This window comes from Aquarana catesbeiana, linkage group LG08 (assembly GCF_042186555.1).
Source record: "Aquarana catesbeiana isolate 2022-GZ linkage group LG08, ASM4218655v1, whole genome shotgun sequence".
Taxonomy (NCBI): domain Eukaryota; kingdom Metazoa; phylum Chordata; class Amphibia; order Anura; family Ranidae; genus Aquarana; species Aquarana catesbeiana.
This window is the reverse complement of record NC_133331.1, coordinates 210,032,392-210,054,913: the sequence shown is the minus strand read 5'-3', so window position 1 is coordinate 210,054,913 and position 22,522 is coordinate 210,032,392. Positions and strand designations below refer to the sequence as shown.

The window sequence follows — 22,522 nt, the reverse complement described above, 5'->3', positions numbered from 1 at the left end:
ACCCCGAAGCCGGGACTCGGGGGGAGCTTTCTTTTGTGTGTGTGTGCGCGTGTGTGTGTGTGTGTGTGTGTGTGTGTGTGTGTGTGTGTGTGGGGGGGGGGGGGGGGGGGCGGCATTTGCCTAGGCCAAGACACAGCACTGGTGGTGCCAAGTCATTGCAAGTCAAATAGCCCAAGTCAAAGTCAAGTCACAAGTCATTAGTGACAAGTCAAAGTCAAGTCGAGTAATTTATTTAATTTTGTCAAGCAAGTCGCAAGTCCTCAAACAGGTGACTCGAGTCAAGTCATGTGACTCGAGTCCCCCACCTCTGATAAACACAGAGCTCTGGACTGTGAATGTACATAGCCGATCTGCATGTCCAGGCCGTGAATCATTGGCTGGGACTTGCTGACAGACTCCTGCTGTGTTCAATCACTGCAGGAGCCAGCCAGGGGTCATGCATTACCGCACCCTTCACCAGGAAGTAGGCAGCCACGTACAAGCATGTCACTTTGTCTACAGCGACCATCTGTTCGCCCTACGATGCAAGCGGGTGGGCAGTCGTTAAGCAATACTTGTGACTAGTTATTTGTCCTTTGCTTCCCTATTGTTGGGCTCATCTTCTATGGGGGGGTATATATATATATATATATATATATATATATATATATATATATATATATATATATATATATATATATATATATATATATATATATATATATATATATATATGTATATTTTTTTTTTTTTAATAAAAAAAAAGCCCCCCACCCTTTTCTCCACACATAAAAACCATTGTAGCACTAATGGGCCCTGGGATTTTTGGCACTACTGGCGCACTAAGAGGTGTTGCATGTAATTGGTTGGGAGAAGGCAAGTGTTCATGCTTGACTAACATTATTAATCTATTGTGAAAAATTGGTTATGCCCAGTGTATTTCTTCTACCCAGTTATTTTATTTAAAAAAAAACAAAAAAAAAAAAAACCCACACATCAATACGTAGCCTGGACCTTCCCCACCATCCCATTTCCAAAGCCACTTTAAAAAGGAAAATCATAAAGCACAATGCTTTATCTACCGATACTGAACATAAGGACACATCATACTGAACACACATCACAAACACTATAGATTTGCAGAACAATGTGTTAGAAAAACAGTTTATTAAAAATAATTACAATTTGTTTTAAGACAACTTTTTAACACAGCATGCCATCTTGTAACTGTGTAAAATAACATACATGTATGGTCTTTTTAATAAAGCGATGTGCAAAGGGCACTAATCCACTCTTCAAAACTAATGAAAGGCAAAAAATAAAGCCGCTTTGCATTACTGCACTTTGCACATCATCACCGATCTTTGTTATTAAAAAGCCAGTCAAATTAAGACAGTGCTCATCCGTAAAATAACATTTTAACAAAGTGGCAGGATTTTCCCATTGTAAGGAATAGGACAACACCATCTTACCAGTAGCTTTCAAGTGAGTTGCGGGAGTGATTTTTAATTTTGCTTACTGAATATAACAAGATAAGAAAATGGTCTGTAAGGTAATAAGACAACTTGGAAATAGCACAGGGTGCAGATGGCATGGCTTTTGCATGGTACACATCTGAAATTCCACGTTGTATTTGGTAGGGAATGTTCATAGCCAAAAATATGTCAGTTTAAGTTAAAATTGCTCTGTGAACCTTTCAGGAAGGGTCAATTCAACAGTTGGGACCATGGCAGTTGTAAACTAAGTTTAGGTCTGCAGTACATGAAGTACTTACCATTTTACAAGAATTGCCCAATGTTCATCTCTTTAAATATAAGAATGTTCCAAATATGCAGCTCAAATAATGCTTTGGCCATGAGAACGATCATGAGGTCGGATTCAGCCATGAGAACGATCAGTACTAGAGGTGTTAGCTGACCAAGCCCACAAAAGTATTTAAAAAGGAGGGAGGGGGGGACTGGTACAAGGCTTACTTGATTGCCAGTGTTACAATAGCAGGTAGTCTGCTTGGTTCCCAATTGTCATGGAATTCTGGGTGGTTTTCAGCTTCAAAGAAAAGCATTTTAAGAAGATCATATATATGCATCTTACCGGGTGGGTAACAGAATTGTTTCAGTTAAGTTATGAATTAAATGCAGATTAAAACACAATTCTTTACAATTATACATAAACTAGCCTGGGTACTTGTTCAACAAGTATCTACAGAATTTTTTTTTTTTTTTTTACAAACAAATGCTTTTAAAACAATAACACCTCTGCGATGTAGGATAATGCTACAAACTGAAATAACAACGTTACTTTAGGTTTCAACAATTCCTAGCACTTATTTAGCATGGGAGAACATGAAACATAGAAAAACACTGTAAACATATATATGCATAAAAACATACTATGTAAAAGTAACAAGAAAACAAAATCATCATTCGATAGTGTTTTCATGAATCTGCAATATCTAAAACAACCACATGATGACACTGTTGTCCCTTTTTAAATACAACATAAAATGCAAAAAGCTTTGAATGCACTCCAATCCCCAAGGTAAAACAGGATTTACAAAACAAGAATTGGTACATTTTGATAAGATTTTACCAAGCTGTGGGAAATAGGCCTTAAAAAAAGGCTTTTTGGCTGCAGTGGCAAAAAAAAAAAAAAAAATCCTAAATGTCAGAGGCAGACTAAAAACCCAAGATGAGGAGACCAGACAGAATACCTATACCAAACAAAAGATTTGTTTTCAATGCAGCTACTCCTGCAGCAAGAACTAAGCGTCTTCGCTCTCCTACAGGCTCCTTCACCAGCTTCTAATGGGTAGATCTTCCTTCTGAGATCAGCCTGGATCAAAGTTGAAATGCTTACATGAACCTTTCATCTTTGAGAGGTGGCGACAGATACATTTTAGCTTAAATAAAAATTGAGAATGGCTTTGGATCCCACAAATGTCATCAGTTCACACTGGAGGTAAAAAAAATGCTGTGGGCCCCATCTGTTCCCAGGACCTTCAGTAGTACAGTTCTATTCTTGAGGACCTCTTTTGAGCATCAGCAGGTAAATAAATGCTGCTTTAAAAAAGGGGATGATCAGTCTCCTATTTTTGCAACTGCTCAATCCCGATTCTTCTCCTCCTTCTCCATAACAGAAAACACCTGTTGTCATTCTCCGAGGTGGTGAGCGGTCGGTGCCCTGGATTGTAGGGTTGTCCCTAGCAAGCATATAGGTAAAAGAAAGCCGGCAGCTTGATCTTCCGCAATAAAGGAGTTTATTAATGCAGGTGTAGTACAAAATAATACAGAGCTTACACATTTCAGTGTGTAGCCTTAACCACTTAAGGACCAGGCCTATTTTTCAAACTTGTTTACAAATTAAAATCTGTTTTATTTTGCTAGAAAATGACTTAGAACCCCCAAACATTATAGAGAATATAATGGCGATCACAATACTTTATGTCACACCGTATTTGCGCAGCAGTCTTACAAAACGCAAAATTTTTTTAATACATTTTTTAAAATTAAAAATAAGAAAACAGTAAAGTCTACCCAACTTTTTTTTATATTGTGAAAGATAATGTTACGCCAAGTAAATTGATACCCAACGTGCCAAGCTTCATAATTGGTGGAACGGCGACAAACTTTGACCCTTAAAAATCTCCATAGGCAATGTTTAAAAATCTCTACAGGTTACCAGTTTTAAGTTACAGAGGAGGTCTTTTGCTAGAATTATTGCTCTCGCTCTATCGCAGCGATACCACACATGTGTGGTTTGAACACCGTTTACAAACAGAGGCGCAACTTATGTATGCCCTTGCTTCTGCGTGTGGGCGCGGAGGGACGGGGTGCTTTACATTGTTTATTTTTTTTTCTTATTTATTTTACTTTTTATTCATGTAAACATCCCTTGTAATAGAAAAAAAAAGCATGACAGGGCCTCTTTAATGTGAGATCTGGGGCCAAAAAGACCCCAGATCTCACATTTACACTTAATTGCAATTTAAAAAAAATTCCCCTTTAAGGCTGTTGGGTGGAAGTGACGTTTGACGTCGCTTCCGTCATCCAATGTCATGGAGTCGAGTGGGGGCCATCATTCCCTCACCCAACTCACAACCTCTGGGGGGAAAGGATTGGATCATCTCTGCTGCTACCGGTGGCTTCAGCAAGCGGCGGAGATGACCGGAACGCAGCAGGAGGGGGGAGTGCACCTCTGCCGCCGCGATAAAAGTGATCTCAAAGCGAATCCGCCACAGAGACCACTTTTATCTTAAAGACCGCCCGTCATTTCAGAAAATATCAGGGTTTTGACAGCTAGCTGCTGCCAAAACCCCAGTATTCTACGTCAAATTACGGTCGTACAGCTACGGCGGTTTGCGGGCAGTGGCGAATCATAAGCTACGATTAAGGCTACACGCAGAAACGTGTAAGCCCTGTATTTTGTACAACACCTGGATAAATAAATTCATTCATTGCGGAAGATCAAGCTGCCGGCTTTTTTACCCATACCTTCCCATTTACACATTGGAATTTTCTTGTTGTTGTTTTTGAATAGCAAGCACCTTTCCTAGCAGGTATTTGCTTCCACTTCCTTATTCCTAGCCTAGCCAAAGATGACATTGAGCTGGTTCCACCCCTAGCCTTCTGGGACCATATCACACATCGCTAGGACAGTCTCCTCCAGTTGGCGCACCTCATGCATGCATAATAGGGAGCAGTCCCCGAGGGATCAGGAAGTCACAACCTGCTCCCAAATCCAATATGGCTGTCTCTACTTGATTTGCTAAAAGCCGCTTGTAGATTGTCCTAAGCTGTACAAGCTAAAGGCTGTGCACATGAGACCTTTATGTCTGTCTAATATTTCAAAAGAGTAACTCCACTTTTGTTGAGAAGAGGAAAAAAAAAAAAAAAAAAAAAAACATTCCCCTCTGGGTGATCAATATACATTGTCTGGATTTTAACAAACGTTGTTGCAGATTCCTAACTTTTGTTATTCCGAAGAAATACCTGTTTGTCTGTGTGCAAAGTGATAATTGTAAAGTCATTCCCATTCATATTCAATCAGCTGCTGCACCTGCAGGGTTCTAAAAAGTCAAGTGTCAAGGTCTGCATCTCCTTGGGCGTGATTTCCCTTTGGGCGAATCAAACCAAAAATGACACTTTTGCTGCAGGGGATGCCCAAAATCTGACAGACTTCTGGAAAAATCAGTGAGCCAATCACACAAGCCCGAATTTATATTTCTGGAGGGCGTTCTGTACACCATCTGTGCACAGAACGCCTCCAGGTTGCCAAATTGCATTATACAGAAAATTACAGCACTGCAGATTGAAAAGCAATGGTCATTTTTAATAACATTCAATTACAATAGGACTTGTGTAGCAATTTTATATGCTATATTATTTTTTCTTTATTTGCTACTTATTCCCCCACAAAAGTGGAGTTACCCTTTAAACATCAAGCTTGAAATGCAGGGACAACTGCCTATTCTTGAAGTGTTAGATGACCATTTTAGCTTAAAAAAACGTAGCTTTCATGAGCAGGTCTGCAGTTGCAGTGCCCACATGTCGCCGACCACAGGCTTTTCCTTAAAGAGGAACTGTAGTCTGCTCAGATAATTTAATAAAAACACCTTTGCCATTCTGAAGCTTCCATCCAACCACTTTGCATATTATTTTATATATACCGTGATTCTGTACTTGCCAAATATGCTGCAGAAGTCTCCCTCCACTGAGTATGGCTGCAGCTATTTTAACTGTGGGCAGCTAAAGCTGCTGCCTGTTCACAGCCTGGATTTACAAAGACACACAGAGGAAAATTCTTCCAGCTCTGCAGCTCTCATTGGCCCTCTTATGACTCACCCCCCCTCCCTTCCTGACAAACTTTCACTAGAGTGAGAGAGAGAGCTGTGCATGATGTCATAAGCCTAGGCTTTTTACCAGACAAGAAACAGGAAGTGGGCTGTATAAGGTATTTACTGGCAGAAAAAAAATCTTTTACTATCCAAAGTTAAAACAAGGGCAGAAGATTTAATAGATGGAAAGATGAAAAATTACTTAAGTTCCGCTTTAACACGCAAGTTTAGATTGCTTGTGTATACATGGTAAAATCAAGGGAATGTTGGAAGTACCCAAAAATCCCCAGTGCTTGATTTGGGAGAAGCCATTGTGGTTGGTTAAGATCAACCTGTAGACCAGGAGATGGCTCCTTGAAAGGGCAGCATCCAGGCCAAACTGTTGGTGTCCACATGCCATAGTTTTGGTGATCAGCACCTTTCAGTAACCTTCCAGCTACAGGGGGCATCTGATGCTCAACATCTTACAACCAATAGGGGCACCAACACAAACCCTTCCCTTTGTATTCTATTGTATAAGTTCCAAGCCATGCTAGTAGCACCTGAGATCTTGGACCGACTGGGGAGAGAAGTTTTAGCAAAAGTTAAATGCAACTTTATAGCCCAAATAATTCAAATACATGGAGAAAATTACCAGTTTACACTTACCGGTAATGGTGTTTCTAGGAAATCTTCCAAGACGGCACAGGTGAGACCAGCCATCACTCAGGTGTGCCGTCCTGGAAGATGACTGGAGAAAAAGACATATCTGAAAGGATAGGCTGCACAGATAAGACCCCTCTGCTGTATGTAAAATTATACTTGGGAAACTTAACATTAATAAATCACCCGGACCAGATGGCTTGCATCCGAGTAATTGCCAGACCATTGTTCCTAATTTTTACTGACAGTCTACCAGCTGATTGGAGAAAAGCCAATGTAGCACCAATATTTTAAAAGGGCCCAAAATACATCCCTGGGAATTACAGACCAGTTAGCCTAACATCAATAGTATGCAAGCTCTTAGAGGGGATGATAAGGGACTATATACAAGATTTTAGTAATGAGAACGGTATCATTAGCAGTGATCAGCATGGATTCATCAAGAATCGTTCTTGCCAAACCAATCTATTAACCTTCTATGGAGGAGGTGAGTTGCCATCTAGATAAAGGAAGGCCGTAGACGTGGTGTATCTGAATTTTGCAAAAGAATTTGACACAGTTCCCCATAAACTTTTACTGTACAATATAAGGTCCGTTGGCATGGACCATAGGGTGATTACATAGATTGAAAACTGGCTACAAGGGCGAGTTCAGAGGGTGGTGATAAATGGGGAGTACTCAGAATGGTCAGGGGTGGGTAGTGGGGTCCCCCAGGGTTCTGTGCTGGGACCAATCCTATTTATTTTGTTCATAAACGACCTGGAGGATGGGGTAAACAGTTCAATTCCTGTATTTGCGGACAATATTAAGCTAAGCAGGGCAATAACTTCTCCACAGGATGTGGAAACCTTGCAAAAAGATCTCAACAAATTAATGGGAAGGGCAACTACATGGCAAATGAGGTTTAATGCAGAAAAATGTAAAAGTATGCATTTGGGTGGCAAAAATATTAATGCAATCTATACACTGGGGGGAATCTAGAATGGAAAAGGACCTGGGGGTCCTAATAGATGATAGGCTCAGCAATGACATGCAATGCCAAGCTGCTGCTAACAAAGCAAATAGAATATTGGCATGCATTAAAAAGGGGATCAACTCCAGAGATAAAACGATAATTCTCCCACTCTACAAGACTCTGGTCCGGCCGCACCTAGAGTATGTTGTCCAGTTCTGAGCGCCAGTCCTCAGGGAGGATGTACTGGAAATGGAGTGAGTGCAAAGGGCAACTAAGCTAATAAAGGGTCTGGAGGAAAGGTTGTGAGCACTGAACTTATTCTCTCTGGAGAAGAGACGCTTGAGAGGGGATATGATTTCAATTTATAAATACCATACTGGTGACCCCACAATAGGGATAAAACTTTTTCGCGGAAGGGAGTTTAACAAGACACATGGCCACTCATTAAAATTAGAAGAAAAGAGGTTTAACCTTAAACTATGTAGAGGGTTCTTTAGTGTAAGAGCGGTAAGGATGTGGAATTCCCTTCCACAGGCGGTGGTCTAAGCAGGGAGCATCGATAGTTTCAAAAAACTATTAGATAAGCACCTGAACGACCACAACATACAGGGATATACAACGTAATACTGACATATAATCACACACATAGGTTGGACTTAATGGACTTGTGTCTTTTTTCAACTTCACCTACTATGTATGTGAAAACAGTAGTTTCTTTGTAGTGGTCAGACATGCCCCATTTAGTTAGAGCAACTTTTCTTTGTGAGCTTTGCTGAATGCAATGGGCATGTAAGATCACTGCAGAGAAACCATTACAGAGAGACTACTGCTTCCACACAGAGACAAGTGGTCCTTCTCTTCAGCCTGTGACTTGGACTGGGATTGGAGCGCTAATATAACAAACAGAAACGTCTTTCCTCACCTTCAATGTATCTATATACATTTGAATGAAAGTTCAATTAGGGCTTTAATAAACTCAATAGTACCTCTAAATACAGGAGGAGTTCTATGTTTAGTTTAAAATTATAATACTATATTGTTAAACTGGCCACGGTTTTTTTATGCATACAGGAGGAAAAAAATGTATGAAAACTCACCCACAGTTGAAAAGTAATGAATGCACAGTAACCAAAATGTAATTTCAGAATGTAAAGCTTGCCATAGATGGATTGAATCTTGGCTGGTTCAGCAGGGACTGTCTGAGATTCGATCCATCTATGGGCAGGCTGATTGTACCCAAGTCAATCGATTAATCAAGCCAGCCTGTCAAATATTTTACATGTGATTACCGTCGGCGGCTAGAATGGCTAGCAGTATTCTTTGTGTTCTGTTGGCAGGGAGTCTTCCACAATAGCGCTGCGGGAGGGATTCCCCCATCAACAAAGTCAGTTGAGCAATTTTCTTTCCTTCAACCCATGTTGGAAGGAAATAAATCACTGGGCTGCTTTACAGGGAGTGTTAAATGGATTACCAAATAAATAATTAATCAGACATAATTTTGTGCACCAGTACCATATATTATCAGTACTACACCAGTGCATTGCAAATACAGAAAGATGCAGGTAAGCAAATAATTATACTTGAAATAAACAGACCAAGTTAAATAAAATAAAAACTTACCAAAACAATTTGCAAATCTTGCAAATTCAGCAAGTATCACTTTTTCTCCTAATCAGGGTATGTGTACCCATCTTGTGAATCGTTACCTTTGATTCATTAAAGTCCAACTCCAACCAAAATGTTTTATTTTACAATTTTAGATTGAGGAATTTAGAGGGAGGAAGGGTCACTTTTCACTACGGTGTGCATCCTCATTGAAGAGATTTCACCGTAAAATTATTTTTTTTTTGCGTGTGTGTCTCCCATTCACACAGCTAACCTAAATACGGTAATATTTTAAAATGATTTTCTTAAACTTTCTAAGTGTTTCCTTAGAGCAGGCCTAACGCAGGCTGCAGACTATTCTGAACAATTGCACATGAGAGGAAACTCAGTCTGTCCCCACCGAGGTGCCTCTTCTTACCATACAATGCAGAAGCCCAACTTCCAGATCTTAAAATCTTTTGTCTAGTACACACGATGAGATTATCTATTTATCATCCTTTTTTTGTTTTGTTTTTTGCATGCAGGTTACTAAATTTACCAAAATTCTCATACAACAGAATACAACTTCAGAAGCGATGTAATGTATTCTTTCGTTTACAAGCATGCGTAGCCTTGGTCACACAATTTTTTTTGTACAAAATCAGTGCCAATTTTGACGTCAAATTTCAATTTAGTTTTAGACATCTGAATTGTTTGAGTCGTATTTTAGTCTACTAAAATAGCTTTCAATTTAGTCTCCGAAAACGGTATTAAATTTTTTCGCTGAAAATATTTTCAAAGCTGAAATTAACCCTGGTACAAATACTATACTAATTACACGAAAATCGTTTGGTTCTGGTACCATGCAAGAAAAATGTTCCCTGCTTGTCCCTTCGGATAAATTTGCATGAACTGTCATGATTGGCTCTCAAAAGCTGTGTACGATCAGATTATCAGACGATCGATCCAAAAGCAGTATTTTTCGTCCAGTTTTTTCATCGTATGTACTAGTCAGGACAGGCAGTGTTCAAATGTAGTTTACAATGGATAATGAGATCTGGCAGCACAGGACAGACAGGGTTAATTATGCTAAACAATAACTCCCCAGTTCCCTGTGCATAGCAAAGCTTCCTCTACATAGCACAGTTTTGTTTTCAGAAAAAAGCAAGTAAAATGTAGAGATGCCATTTTTTTTGTTATGCTATATGAATAAGAACATGTAACAAATATAAAAGTTGGTATTTTCCGGATTTGGCGGCAAAAGTGTAAAAATGCCATCACCTCTGCGTATTTGACAAACACAACAGGAAGTGAGGTGAAATCCGCCTTTTAAACCAGCAATAAAACCAGCACACACAGGGAAGTTTGGAGCCCCTGTGGCGGTGTCACCATTTGAGAGATTCTCAATCACTTCCTGTCTTGATGATGGTACAACAAGAGAAATCTCCTCTAATCCTTTCTTGCTCTATCCCAAACTAAAAAGAAAAAACCATTGGCTGGAGCTGGGTTTTAACTAGCTGATTCTCTGAAGTGCATACTTAAGCATCATTCACATGGGGCGTACTACAGTGTATGCCAGGGGGCTCAAACTGGTGGCCTTACAGCTGTTGCCAAACTACAAGTCCCATCATGCCTCTGTCTGTGGGAGTCATGCTTGTAACTGTCAGCCTTGCAATGCCTGATGGGACTTGTAGTTTCGCAACAGCTGGAGGGTCGTCAGTTTGAGACCCCTGGTGAACGCCCTTGTTTACCTGCACGGGGGGTGCTCAGGTGTTCTCTGCATCCCTGTGCAGGCAGTCCCATTGATGTCTACAGTGGCACGGATACAGCCGCTGCTCCCAATTTGAGGTCTGTGTGGGTGCGGGTTTAGGGACACATACCCACATAGATGTCAAATTAGGAGTAGCACCTGCGACTGTGCAGCCGCTGTGTCCCAACCGACAACAGGACTGCTTGCACAGGGAGGCACAGAAGACTTGTACATCCCGATGCGGGTAAACACAGCCTCACATGGGAGTACACTGTTGTACGACCCGTGTGAACAAGGCCTTTGGTGAATCAAAAAGATTTACAAATTTGAATACAAAACGACCTTTGTAAACTGGTTTACTCTTCTCTAAATGACACTTTCCATGTTTGGACTCTTTAAAGCCATATTGTGGTCCTCTCAAGTGGAGACATGCCACTGTTACAGTGACATGCATTAGAAATGTACACTTTGGAGATTCCCCCCAAATATATCAGTGGTTTTGTCCAGCAACAGTAAATAACAGTCAAGACACAAAACAGAGATCAGTCCATATTGAACGTCTCCTCACATGAAAAGGTTACTGAAGCATACAAGGATATCTGGTGAAGAACTTTTCCTCAGGTAAGAAGGAAGAGTCAGAACACTGCAGTGATGCAAGAAGGGTAAAGCCAATCCTTCTAAGCACCACAGTTGTCCTCTACAGGGCCAGTCTTAAAGACCAACTTTCCAAGCTCCAGTTTAGACATCACAGGATACCAAGGGGACGTTGGCTCAGGATCTCCAGTGGATAATAGTCATGGTTCTATAAGAGTAGGAGACATACAGAGGGATCCTCTGAAGACTTCTAGTTTTCCAGACATGTCCTTAAAATCTGTATCCAGCTTTCACAGCGTCAATGTCCGACATCAATGTTTTGGCAAGATAAATGCCAAAGATCTTGAGAAACAAAAAAATTAAAAAAAAGTGTTACTCTTTATTAAGTCCAATATAACCAACTAGATCACGTGTCAAAACAAGGCCCACAAGGCCAATTTATGTGGCCCTCACACCTCTCCTGCAGCTGTGGCACCCTCCTTGTCTCCACCCCCACCTTGTCTCAGCAGCAGAGCGGAGGACAGGACTCCTCTGCCAGATCCTGCTCTTCTCCATGCAACTATAGAGAGTCTCTTCCCCCCCTCATGTCTAGGCAGTCAACAGCAGAGGATAGAACTCTTCCCACATCCTGGGCCTCCCTGTGCATCCCGCAGCACCCCCTGGGCTCAGCATTCAGCAGACTCCAGCAGCTGACTTTAGCCCTCCTTTGGTCCTCCTCCAAGCACTTTATGCTTTCCAGCTCCGCCCCCAGATTTATCCGGGCAGCAGTGCAAGGTAATGTAAGGTAATGACATCTAATGTAAGGGGGGCGGGGTGCCCTGGACATCTAGTCTTACAGATTCAACCGCCTCTTTGAGAGAAACTATAATCCTGATGTAGCCCACAATGAAATGGAGTTTTACACCCTTGAACTAGATGAACAAAACAAGGCCTTGTGCACACGGGGCGATTTACAAACTCTCCTGCATGGACACATAGGCTAACATGCAGGGGCATTTAGAGGCAGGAAAAGCATAACACACCTAGGAGCAGCTGCAAAAACATCCAGCGTGCATGAGGCCTAAGTGGCCAGGATCAACAGGCTTTGATGTGCAAATGCGCTGCGCTTTTGACATCTGTTTAAGATGCTCTGCCGGTGTTATTGACCTGCATTTTCATAGGCTTATATGAGTGAATAAGCGAGTCTGAAGCAAACAAAAGCCCATCAACACTGGCCCGAAAAAACATGAAGATGAGCAGTAAGGGGTTTCTGCAAGAATGCATTACAGCTGAACTCCAAGTAAAGCACAGATTGGAGAATTGAAAATGATAAACTGTTTTACAGACAAGGGATTTAAGGGATTTGTAATTCCCTCCAGCCAGTTTTGTGATGTAGATACTTCTGCCAGACATCACAAATCAGATCTTGGACATAAGCAGCAGTTTATAAACGCACCACAGCCTGTGATTGGTCAATAAAGGAGCAGCAGGACATTGATGAGGCCATTGATCTGCTCTTACCTTCTAAGAGCAAGTTTGAAGACAGCACAGTGCAAAACAAATGGCAATCTCACTGGTTACCCCGCCTTCCTGTCTGGTGTGGAGAGGATAGCTAATATTAAAGATAATGTTAACCCAGCATTTCATATTCCTGATATGTGTCTGCTGTACCATGTACTTGTATGAAAACGTATCCTATTCTTTTTTGTATTGCTTCCTTTATGTGAAATCCCTGGTGTTCCCGCCAGCCCCCCGGCTTTCCTATTAAAAGACGATCACACTAGGTATGAGAACATAGTGTGGTCAGTTTTCTGCCTGTGCTGGGAAATCAGCCTGCTCTCTTCCAATGATCAGATTTGTCCTGACACGCCTCCCCTGCACAGCCATTCACTGGGAAGTTCAGTGTACTGTTGCTTCTCCTCCCCCAAACTCTTATGCAGCTGAGAACAGAGGGAGCAGAGGGAATGTGATCACTTATAGAAAAGGGGAAAAAAAAGGTATTGATGAGGTTTTTTCCTTGTCAAAAGAAGTTTATTGAGTATACAATGTTATAAAGATACATAAAGTAAGTTTACAAGGATCTATAAAGTAAGCTCATTGTTTTACAGTAGGGTTTATATAGGTAAATATCATGAAATTTCAAATATTAAACATTGGGTTCACGTAAACCTAAATTAAAGATATATATCATTTCCTTAGTTACTTTTGTAGGTATTTAAATGATTTATACCTACTATACATATTGTTTACAAGTAGAGTGTATATAGGTCAAATAAATTCTGATAATGAGCTTTAATCGTAAGGTGGAGAAAAGGAAAGAGAAAGAAGAAAAAGGGTTGAAAGGTAGAGGTATGGTCCACAAGGTTGTCCCGCTCGTCAGTTTATTATTCTTTTTAGTTCTCTTTGAAGCCTTAGAATGGGTGTCTCTGTAAGTCATTTAATCTGTTACCATGGCAACAGGACAGAGTCATTGAAGTTTGACAGGAACTGTTGTTTTATCCAAGGATGCCAAAGTTTTTCAAATTTTGGAATTTGATTTTGATCGATGGCTACCATCTTAGCATGGGACATTGTATTATTCATTCTGTGAATTGTTTCTGCTAGTACCAATGTAGGAGATTTCCATGCCTTGGCCACTGTTTGTTTTGCAGCCGTTATTAGTTGGATCATAAGTTTGAATTGAGAGAGTGTTAACCATTCCGGTTTTAGATTAAGTAAAGTTAAATATGGATCTGGTTGTATTATTTTTTTAAATATTTTAGATGCAATCACGAAGACTTCCTTCCAGAAGGTTTGGATTACTGGGCACGTCCACCATATGTGTAAATATGTGCCTATTTCTGGGCATCCTCGAAAACAAAGAGCTGAGGTATTAGGTGAATATTTTGCCACTCTAGCGGGTACAAGGTACCAGCGAGTTAGGACTTTATAATTTGTCTCCAGTGCTAAGATGTTGGGTGAAGATGACTTAGATGTGAGCCATATGTTAGACCAGTCCGTGTCTTCTAAAGTTCGTCCCAGGTCCTCCTCCCACCTCTGAACGTAAGAGGGTCTATTAAGATTTGTTACTCCATATAATTGATTATAAAGTGATGAAATTGTACCTTTAGCAAATGGATCTTTTGTACAGATTGATTCAAAAATGGATAATTGGGATAATGGTGTATCCCCCTTTAGGAATGGTGTATAGAAATTTTTGATTTGGAGATATCTAAATATCTCAGAGTTTGGTAGATCATATTTTTCTCTAAGCGATGGGAATGAAAGGAATGATTTAGATGCTATGAAGTCATTTAGTGTCTGAATGCCTGATGTTGTCCAAGCTTTAAAAGAATTTGGGTAGATCCATGCCGGATAAAAGGCCGGATTTCTGATAAAAGAAAGGAGAGGATTGTGTGGAGATTGTAACTGATATTTGGTTTTTAGTTTATCCCAGAGAGATAAGAAGTGTTTAGTTATGGGATTATGAATTTTAAAGCGGTCTTTAGGATCAAGCCATAATAAATTTGATATTAATAGAGGGTCATTTTCTGAAGCCTCTATAAATACCCATAATGGGATTTCCTGTTTTGCATGGTATTTGGACAAACTGGCCAAATGTGCTGCTCTGTAGTAGTTAGTAAATGATGAGGTTTTTTTATATCTATACACTATAATGTTTTCCATTTTATTTCTATTTAAACTGAATGGATTGTTTTACAAGGTGATCATATACTATCACTTAAAAGTACATGTTCACTTTTCTCAAAAAAACCTAAATGGGTCCTGCAGCCACAGGAATAAGGAATGTTAGGGTAATTAACACTTTAAACCTCAATATCATTGCAATTGTCTTGATTAGTCGATCTTTATACCTAAAATTATGAGGAGTTTTGTGCATCCTGGTTTTCCTCTTCTTCATCTTTTTGGTCCATCTGATATTTCCAATATTACTATCTGCAGGTTATGGCAGTCAGTACTCTGCAGACAGCAGCCTTCTTATGGGCGTTGGGGTGACTTTTCATATACTGCAGTGACAGACATTGTACTGCATTGTAAAATGCATGTCACCGCAAGAACACACAAGAAACTATTATTTCCTATATATCCCATTCACACTGCAACACAGCCTAGGAATGCGTTGCGATAAAAATACAGACATGCTGCATTTTATCGCAAAGCAACAAAGGGCTAGTTTACTGTCCTTCATATTTAAAGGGGGCCGGATTGTGGACAGTGGAAGTAAGCAAATTACATAGCACTCTTGTGGTCAGGTGGAGAAGGAATAGTGCCCAATCATTCGTATCAGTGGAAGAGATAGTGTAGCAGTGGGAGGAAAGGCGCCCCATCGCGGGACTCAGTGGGAGGAAAGGCGCCCCATCGCGGGACTCAGTGGGAGGAAAGGCGCCCCATCGCGGGACTCAGTGGGAGGAAAGGCGCCCCATCGCGGGACTCAGTGGGAGGAAAGGCGCCCCATCGCGGGACTCAGTGGGAGGAAAGGCGCCCCATCGCGGGACTCAGTGGGAGGAAAGGCGCCCCATCGCGGGACTCAGTGGGAGGAAAGGCGCCCCATCGCGGGACTCAGTGGGAGGAAAGGCGCCCCATCGCGGGACTCAGTGGGAGGAAAGGCGCCCCATCGCGGGACTCAGTGGGAGGAAAGGCGCCCCATCGCGGGACTCAGTGGGAGGAAAGGCGCCCCATCGCGGGACTCAGTGGGAGGAAAGGCGCCCCATCGCGGGACTCAGTGGGAGGAAAGGCGCCCCATCGCGGGACTCAGTGGGAGGAAAGGCGCCCCATCGCGGGACTCAGTGGGAGGAAAGGCGCCCCATCGCGGGACTCAGTGGGAGGAAAGGCGCCCCATCGCGGGACTCAGTGGGAGGAAAGGCGCCCCATCGCGGGACTCAGTGGGAGGAAAGGCGCCCCATCGCGGGACTCAGTGGGAGGAAAGGCGCCCCATCGCGGGACTCAGTGGGAGGAAAGGCGCCCCATCGCGGGACTCAGTGGGAGGAAAGGCGCCCCATCGTGGGACTCAGTGGGAGGAAAGGCGCCCCATCGTGGGACTCAGTGGGAGGAAAGGCGCCCCATCGTGGGACTCAGTGGGAGGAAAGACGTCCCATCGTGGGCCTCAGTGGGAGGAAAGACATCCCATCATGGGCCTCAGTGGGAGAAAGGGCCGCATCCTGCCAGCAGACTGCAGTTTGGAGACCACTAATCTAACATGTCAACTTTTTTCTTTTTTTAAGGTAAAATGATGGATTTCAGTGGATTCAGTGAGTAGAACCACCCATGGTACTGGTTGAAAAGTATAGGAGGAAATAAAGGCCACGCAATTGGGTCCAATGCTAGCTTACCTGGAGAATGGAAATCACCAAGAAAGCTGCAGCCACAATATAGATGTTCCTTGGTAGCCAGGCCTCCAGGGCAGATATACATCCCCTTGTGTATGTTACAGTGTCTCTTTCTGAGGGAGGCTGAAAAAAAAAAAAAAAAAAAAAAAAAAAAATTAGGTCAGCAGTAAATTCTGGCCAAAAACAAAAAATTTTGCACAAACTGACTTGGCTTTCATCCTCAGCATGTCCTGGCTGCTCTGTTTAAGCCTTACCATTGCTGGCATTCTTTTCCAACTGAGGCCAAATCACAGCCTACAAAATATGAGCATGTTTACCAATTCCATTACTGCCCACCCACATATAACTGTACAATATGAAAATAACTGAAGTCCTACCAGGAAGCCCTGTCAACTGCATAGAACAGTAAATATTGGGACCCGCAATCTTCCAGAATCTCCCTGTGTGATAAGATGGACCTCCAACTGCCTCATGCCCCTATTACGTCCCTCTACCACCTACCTCAGGTACCCCTAGCAAAAATGGAAACATTCTATTATTGAGCCGCTTAGAGAAATCTTAATGCATAACATGCATATGGGATTCCACTGGTACATAAATATAGGAAAATATCTTCTTAGTGTTCTTAGCAAACAGCCCAAATAATGTTTAACCACTATCTGCCCAGGCCAATCCTGACATTTTTTCACATACATGTTAAAATCTGCAATTTTTTTCTAAAAAAAAAAAAAAAAAACAGCCCAATATTATATTATATTTAATTTTATAAAATGGTGGCTGTTGCAATTTTTTATGTCACAAGATGTTTGTGGAACCATTTATCAACAAAAACATTCTGGAAAAAATAACTGTGGTTAAATACAAACTAAAATGGCTTTAGTTTTAAATAGATCCATACATACCCTGACAATTCTAAATACACACACCAGCTAGATTTACCTCTCTGCTCAATTTTTTTTTAAATCAATGTAAACTTTTTAAAAATGCATGGCAACACAAACTGGTATGCTTTTTGATACATCTCCATTGATTTTGATAAAAGACTCATCAGGCAAAAAAAGCACCAAAATGCAAGGCTTTGAACGGACTAATACGTTGCAAACGATTCCCAGAGCACAGTGGGTCAGCTAAAGAGAAAGCACAGCAGATGAAGCTTTGAGTGCTAGTCCCTTTACTAGATTTAAAGTGATTGTAAAGCTTTATTTTTTTATTTAAAATAACAAATGTAGTACACTTGCCTGCTTTGTGTAATGGTTTTGAACAGAGCAGCCCTGATGATCCTTTTCTTCTGCATGCAGAAGGTTTTTTACCTTACTACATAGAATGCAGTAAGGTAAAAAAAAAAAATCTTCTGCCCTTACAACCACTTTAAATCTTCAACTCAGCCCTGTGACAAGGGATGGTCACTGCTGTGATGACTCCTGAAAATAAGGCAATTGTTTTCAGCACAGCTGAGAATACTACACATGCCTCCCATGGGAAAAGGAAGACTACTGCTACACCTGCTACATAATTAGTATAATATAGAATTTCATACAGTATTTACCAGCCAAAAAATGTACTAAAAACTTCAGGTTTTTTTAGCATACAAAAAGCATATAAAAAAAAAAAAAAAAAAAAAAAAAAAGTAAACGTGCAAAACCATTTTACATTTCCTTTAATAATGACTTGATGAGGAACAGAAGGGGGCTAATTGTGGAGATTATCCTGAGACAAAAATAAGCAGGCTCATTACCGCTATGACCTAAACATTGCTTTTTTGGGAAATCCCTTTAGCAATAATGGTATTAGTATAATGAGACTGGACACAACTGCAGTTATCAGATTTACCAGACTATCACCATGAAGATGAATCAAGACACTTAGGCAAAACTATAACCATACTTTGTTTATATCCTCTACAAACAGGTGTTAAATAGAAAGCTTAGAAAATATGAAAAGCAATAAATGAACATTGAGGTTTTCCTAGTATTCCAAAACGGTTATAAAGCCTAAACATTTTTTAACTTCATGCATTCCTTGCTCTAATGTATAATATGTTTAGGCATCAGCATCCCCCCTCTTCCTGCACACCTTTTACTTACTTGAGCCCTCATTTAATGCAGCACTGTGCAGGTCTGCAGCTTTTCTTTCAATGCCTGATCTCACTGACTTTGGTGAAACAGTGGAAGAGCCATTGGCTCCCGCTGCTGTCAATCAAAGCCAGTGACGAGGAAGTGGGGGGGGGTGTCGGGGCTAGGCCAAGTCCCACTGTCTTTGTCAAAGGAAGCAGACAGTGAGACTTGGAAGCTCGCACGTACAAGAGCCCCCATAGAAAGAGGCTTTTTATGGGGGCACTCGACAGAGGGGAGGAGCCAGGACTGCCAGCACTAGCGGGGAACCTCAAAAGAAGAGGTTTGGGACCACTCTGCATTTCCATTGCACAGAGTAGGGAATTATAAACCTGTTTATTTTTTCTTCAATTTATATATACAGTTACTTAGTTAGCCTGGTTGAAAAGAAATACAAGTTCAACCAATTAATGAGAAAAAAAAAAAAATTACATTCACAATCCATTTAAAAAGCATAACCATTAAAGCCTAGGTCATCTTTTAAAATCAGCAAAAAGGATGGTACTTAAAGTGGATGTAAACCCGAAATTTTTTTTGATGTCATAATGTAGAGTATAAGATTTCCTATCATTTGAGCCCAGTCTTGCCACACAGAGTTAATCCATCTCTGAGCAATCCTCTTTTATTGTTCAGTGAGATAAATCTTGACAAACTGAGAAAAACTTTGTCAAAACCTCCCCCTTGCTGTGAGTGACAGGTGATTTACATCTCGTGCACTAGCCTAAGACACAGGCATTATTTTTTAATTCCCACCCCCACTCCTTTCTTCAGCAGCTCTGCAAGGATTGGCTGTTCCACACCTCAGCATGATTTGGCATGCTGAAGTCATGTGGTTACTTTCCTGTCTTTTCACTGGATGTTAGAGATCATAGCAGAAGTTCAGCCTAAGAAATACACAGGAGAAAATGCATATTGACAAGGGGAGTGTAGAGGTGGGCGGGGAGTCTACTGACATCACGACTCCACCCACCGAGCTCCAGACAACAGACCCACCCACAGAATATGCAGTTTTTCGGGTCTAATAACAGACAGAGGGGAGACATTTGACAGGTAAAGATACATGCAGGAGGCATGTATATCCTTATAGATAACCCCTATGGCAGTAATTTAGAAAGGATGACATTGGGTTTACATACACTTTAAATCTAATCTGAAGTGTCTATTGTGCTGCTAGCTTGTCGTTGTTCAAATCCAAAGTCCTCTGCCCCCCCCACCCCCAACTCTGCTCTATGAATGAAAGGTCTGCATCCTCCATTCACAAATCCCTTTTCATTGTGGGAAGCTAAAGTACGGCTTTTATGAATGGGGAAGGGGGCGGAATGACAGAGTCAGCATTCTTGATGAGAGCCTGTAACAGGTCCAGCACTTCTACTTAACGATGCAAGGGTATGGATTTCAATTAAGGCCGTCTTCACACATGCTACGGCCGCGATTCACAGCACAGGGTCGGGTGTGTCCCTGTTCACTGGTTCAGGTGCAAATCGAGTCTAAATTTTTGCCTGAATTTGCACCTGAATCAGAAATCAAAGACACAAAGATCCCTTTCTCAAATGCGGACCACGGCCACCCTGGAGCTGTGTGAACCGGCTCCATTGAGAGCCAGGCACAGTCTCCTATCATGCGAATGGGATGCAGGAAACCCGCATCCAAATCGCATATATGTGAATCCAGCCTAAGAGAGCAGCCAGCAACAAAAGACATCTCTCATTGAATGTAAATACCGTCCCTTGTGTGGATTCAAAAAAAAAAAAAAAAAGTCAACTAAACTTTAAAACTTTGATCCCAGCTAGGAACAATATGTCAGATGGAGAGTGGTGGACAGAGCAGGCCTCTGGCTTTAGAACATAAACAGCTTTGCAATTTAAAACACAATCAGCTAGCAGCATGCCCCATACTAGCTAATACTCAGAACTGCAGTGTGGCCGTGCTGCAGCTGCACACCTGGCCTCAGTCAGGAGTGCTTAAATAGAATTCAGAACATTCAGACAGTCCCAAATCAAATGCCTGTGTTTACTACTTGACTGGTTTCATTTTTTGAGATTCGTTACCCAATCAGACTTGTTTTCTGTCTGTTCTGACTGTCAACTTGTCTCTGAATACACTTGTCTATCACCAGCGAGGCCAACATTCCTGTTCTGTGATTTTTTTTTTTTTTTTTTTTACTGTGATTTTGTACAGTATCTCGGTTCTGCCAGGACAAAAAGCCATCACCTATAAAGGGTTTCTAAGGGCAGTAGGTTTTTTACGTGAATGCATTAGGGTAAAAACCTGGTTGCAGCCCCCCCCCTCCCTATACTTACCTGAGCCCCATTCGCTCATGCTGTCAATCACAGTCAGTGAGCCAATGAGGAGAGTGCGGGGGACAGGGCCAAGCCAAGCTCTGTGTGTGAATGGACAATGACTATTCACAGAAACACAGCTCGGGAGGATTGCTATTGGGGGCACTCGGCATGGGGGAGCCAGGACCACAAGTGGGGGACCCAAAAAGAAGATGATCTGTGCTGCTCTCTGCAAAACCATTGCACAGATCAGGTAAGTATGACAGGTTTGAACCTTTAGAGTGACAGAATAGTGACAGAATACTCAAGATATCTTGAGACAATGCAGACAAGTTTTTGTTTAAACGGGAATATCTCGAAATTATTTTTTTACACCAGAAGCAGTAATCCGGCTTTGCTCTGACTTTCAGTGCAGTTATGTAGTTCAACTTGGATGCTACTTTGAAGTGGTTTGCATATTCTATGGGGCCAAAATTGTGCTGTAATCACACCAAGTAGTACAGGAACCTTTTCCAAAATCGCGCTGTGCTGAGTTGCACTGATGATGGCAATGATGATGATGATGGATTGATGGTGAATGGGCACCATTGAAAACAATGCGGTTGCCATCGTCATGTCATTCTGTGCCAGTCAAGTCTCATCTGAAAAAGACACTAGTGTGAATGGAGCCTAAAACAGATCAGTGTGAACAGGCCTTATGAAATCAATGGATCTTTTCATTTGTGCAGCAAAATGTGTAAGCACTCATCTTTTGTGAACAGTTTAAAAACCAAGTGCTTATAGTATAAAAACATAATTCACAGTGGCAAAGTGAAAAAGTAGGAATTTAACCACCAAGTAGGTAGTGGCTGTCTAATGAAATGTTATAATCAGAACTTACCTTTTTACGAACATCATATCCACACTGGGTATTTACCACGGATTGCTGTAAATATAGACAGAGAAAAGAAAAATACGTTGGCCAACAATTAAACTAAACAGTCATAACCGGACCTTAAAAAGAATCCAAAATATTTAAATTTCCAAATATCACTTATGTATTTCAGAATTTTCAAAGTATTTTGTTTTTTCTAATCATTATAGAATTTTTATTTCACTACCAAAGCAAACATTTTGTTCAATTTGATAATGCGTTATTTTAATGGCAGCCAAGGATCCAGAAATGTTGCAGTTGCGGTATCTTTCAAGTTTGGCGTATTCAGACTTCATATGAAGGAATAAAATACAAGTCAACATGAAAAAAATCACCTAATTTTGAATTAAAAATGTAAATCTCTAGTCACAAATGTTTCCTCTGAGCTTCTTCTTGTGATCCGATGCAGCCTAAATCACAAAGGCACTCATTTAACCACTTAACAACCGGCCCATAGCCAAATGACGGCTACAGGGCGGTTGCTTAACTCTGGGAGGGCGTCCTGGGACATCCTCCCAGAATTCCGCTCTCGCGCGCCCCCTAGGGCGCGCACTCGAGTGCATCCGTGACCGCCGG

The 22,522-nt window shown here is 41.4% G+C and overlaps 1 protein-coding gene across 1 annotated transcript in view; it reads right to left on the bottom strand.

Annotated features, from left to right (window-relative positions):
• Window positions 1-962: 962 nt before the first annotated feature.
• The window catches only part of TSPAN14 (tetraspanin 14), a gene marked incomplete in the record, with an annotated part of 83,503 nt that continues 61,943 nt past the window's right edge, over window positions 963-22,522 (bottom strand). The window contains 3 exon segments of the mRNA XM_073596879.1: window positions 963-11,679; window positions 16,647-16,766; window positions 21,914-21,958. Of these exon segments, the coding sequence (XP_073452980.1) occupies window positions 11,608-11,679; window positions 16,647-16,766; window positions 21,914-21,958 (237 nt within the window).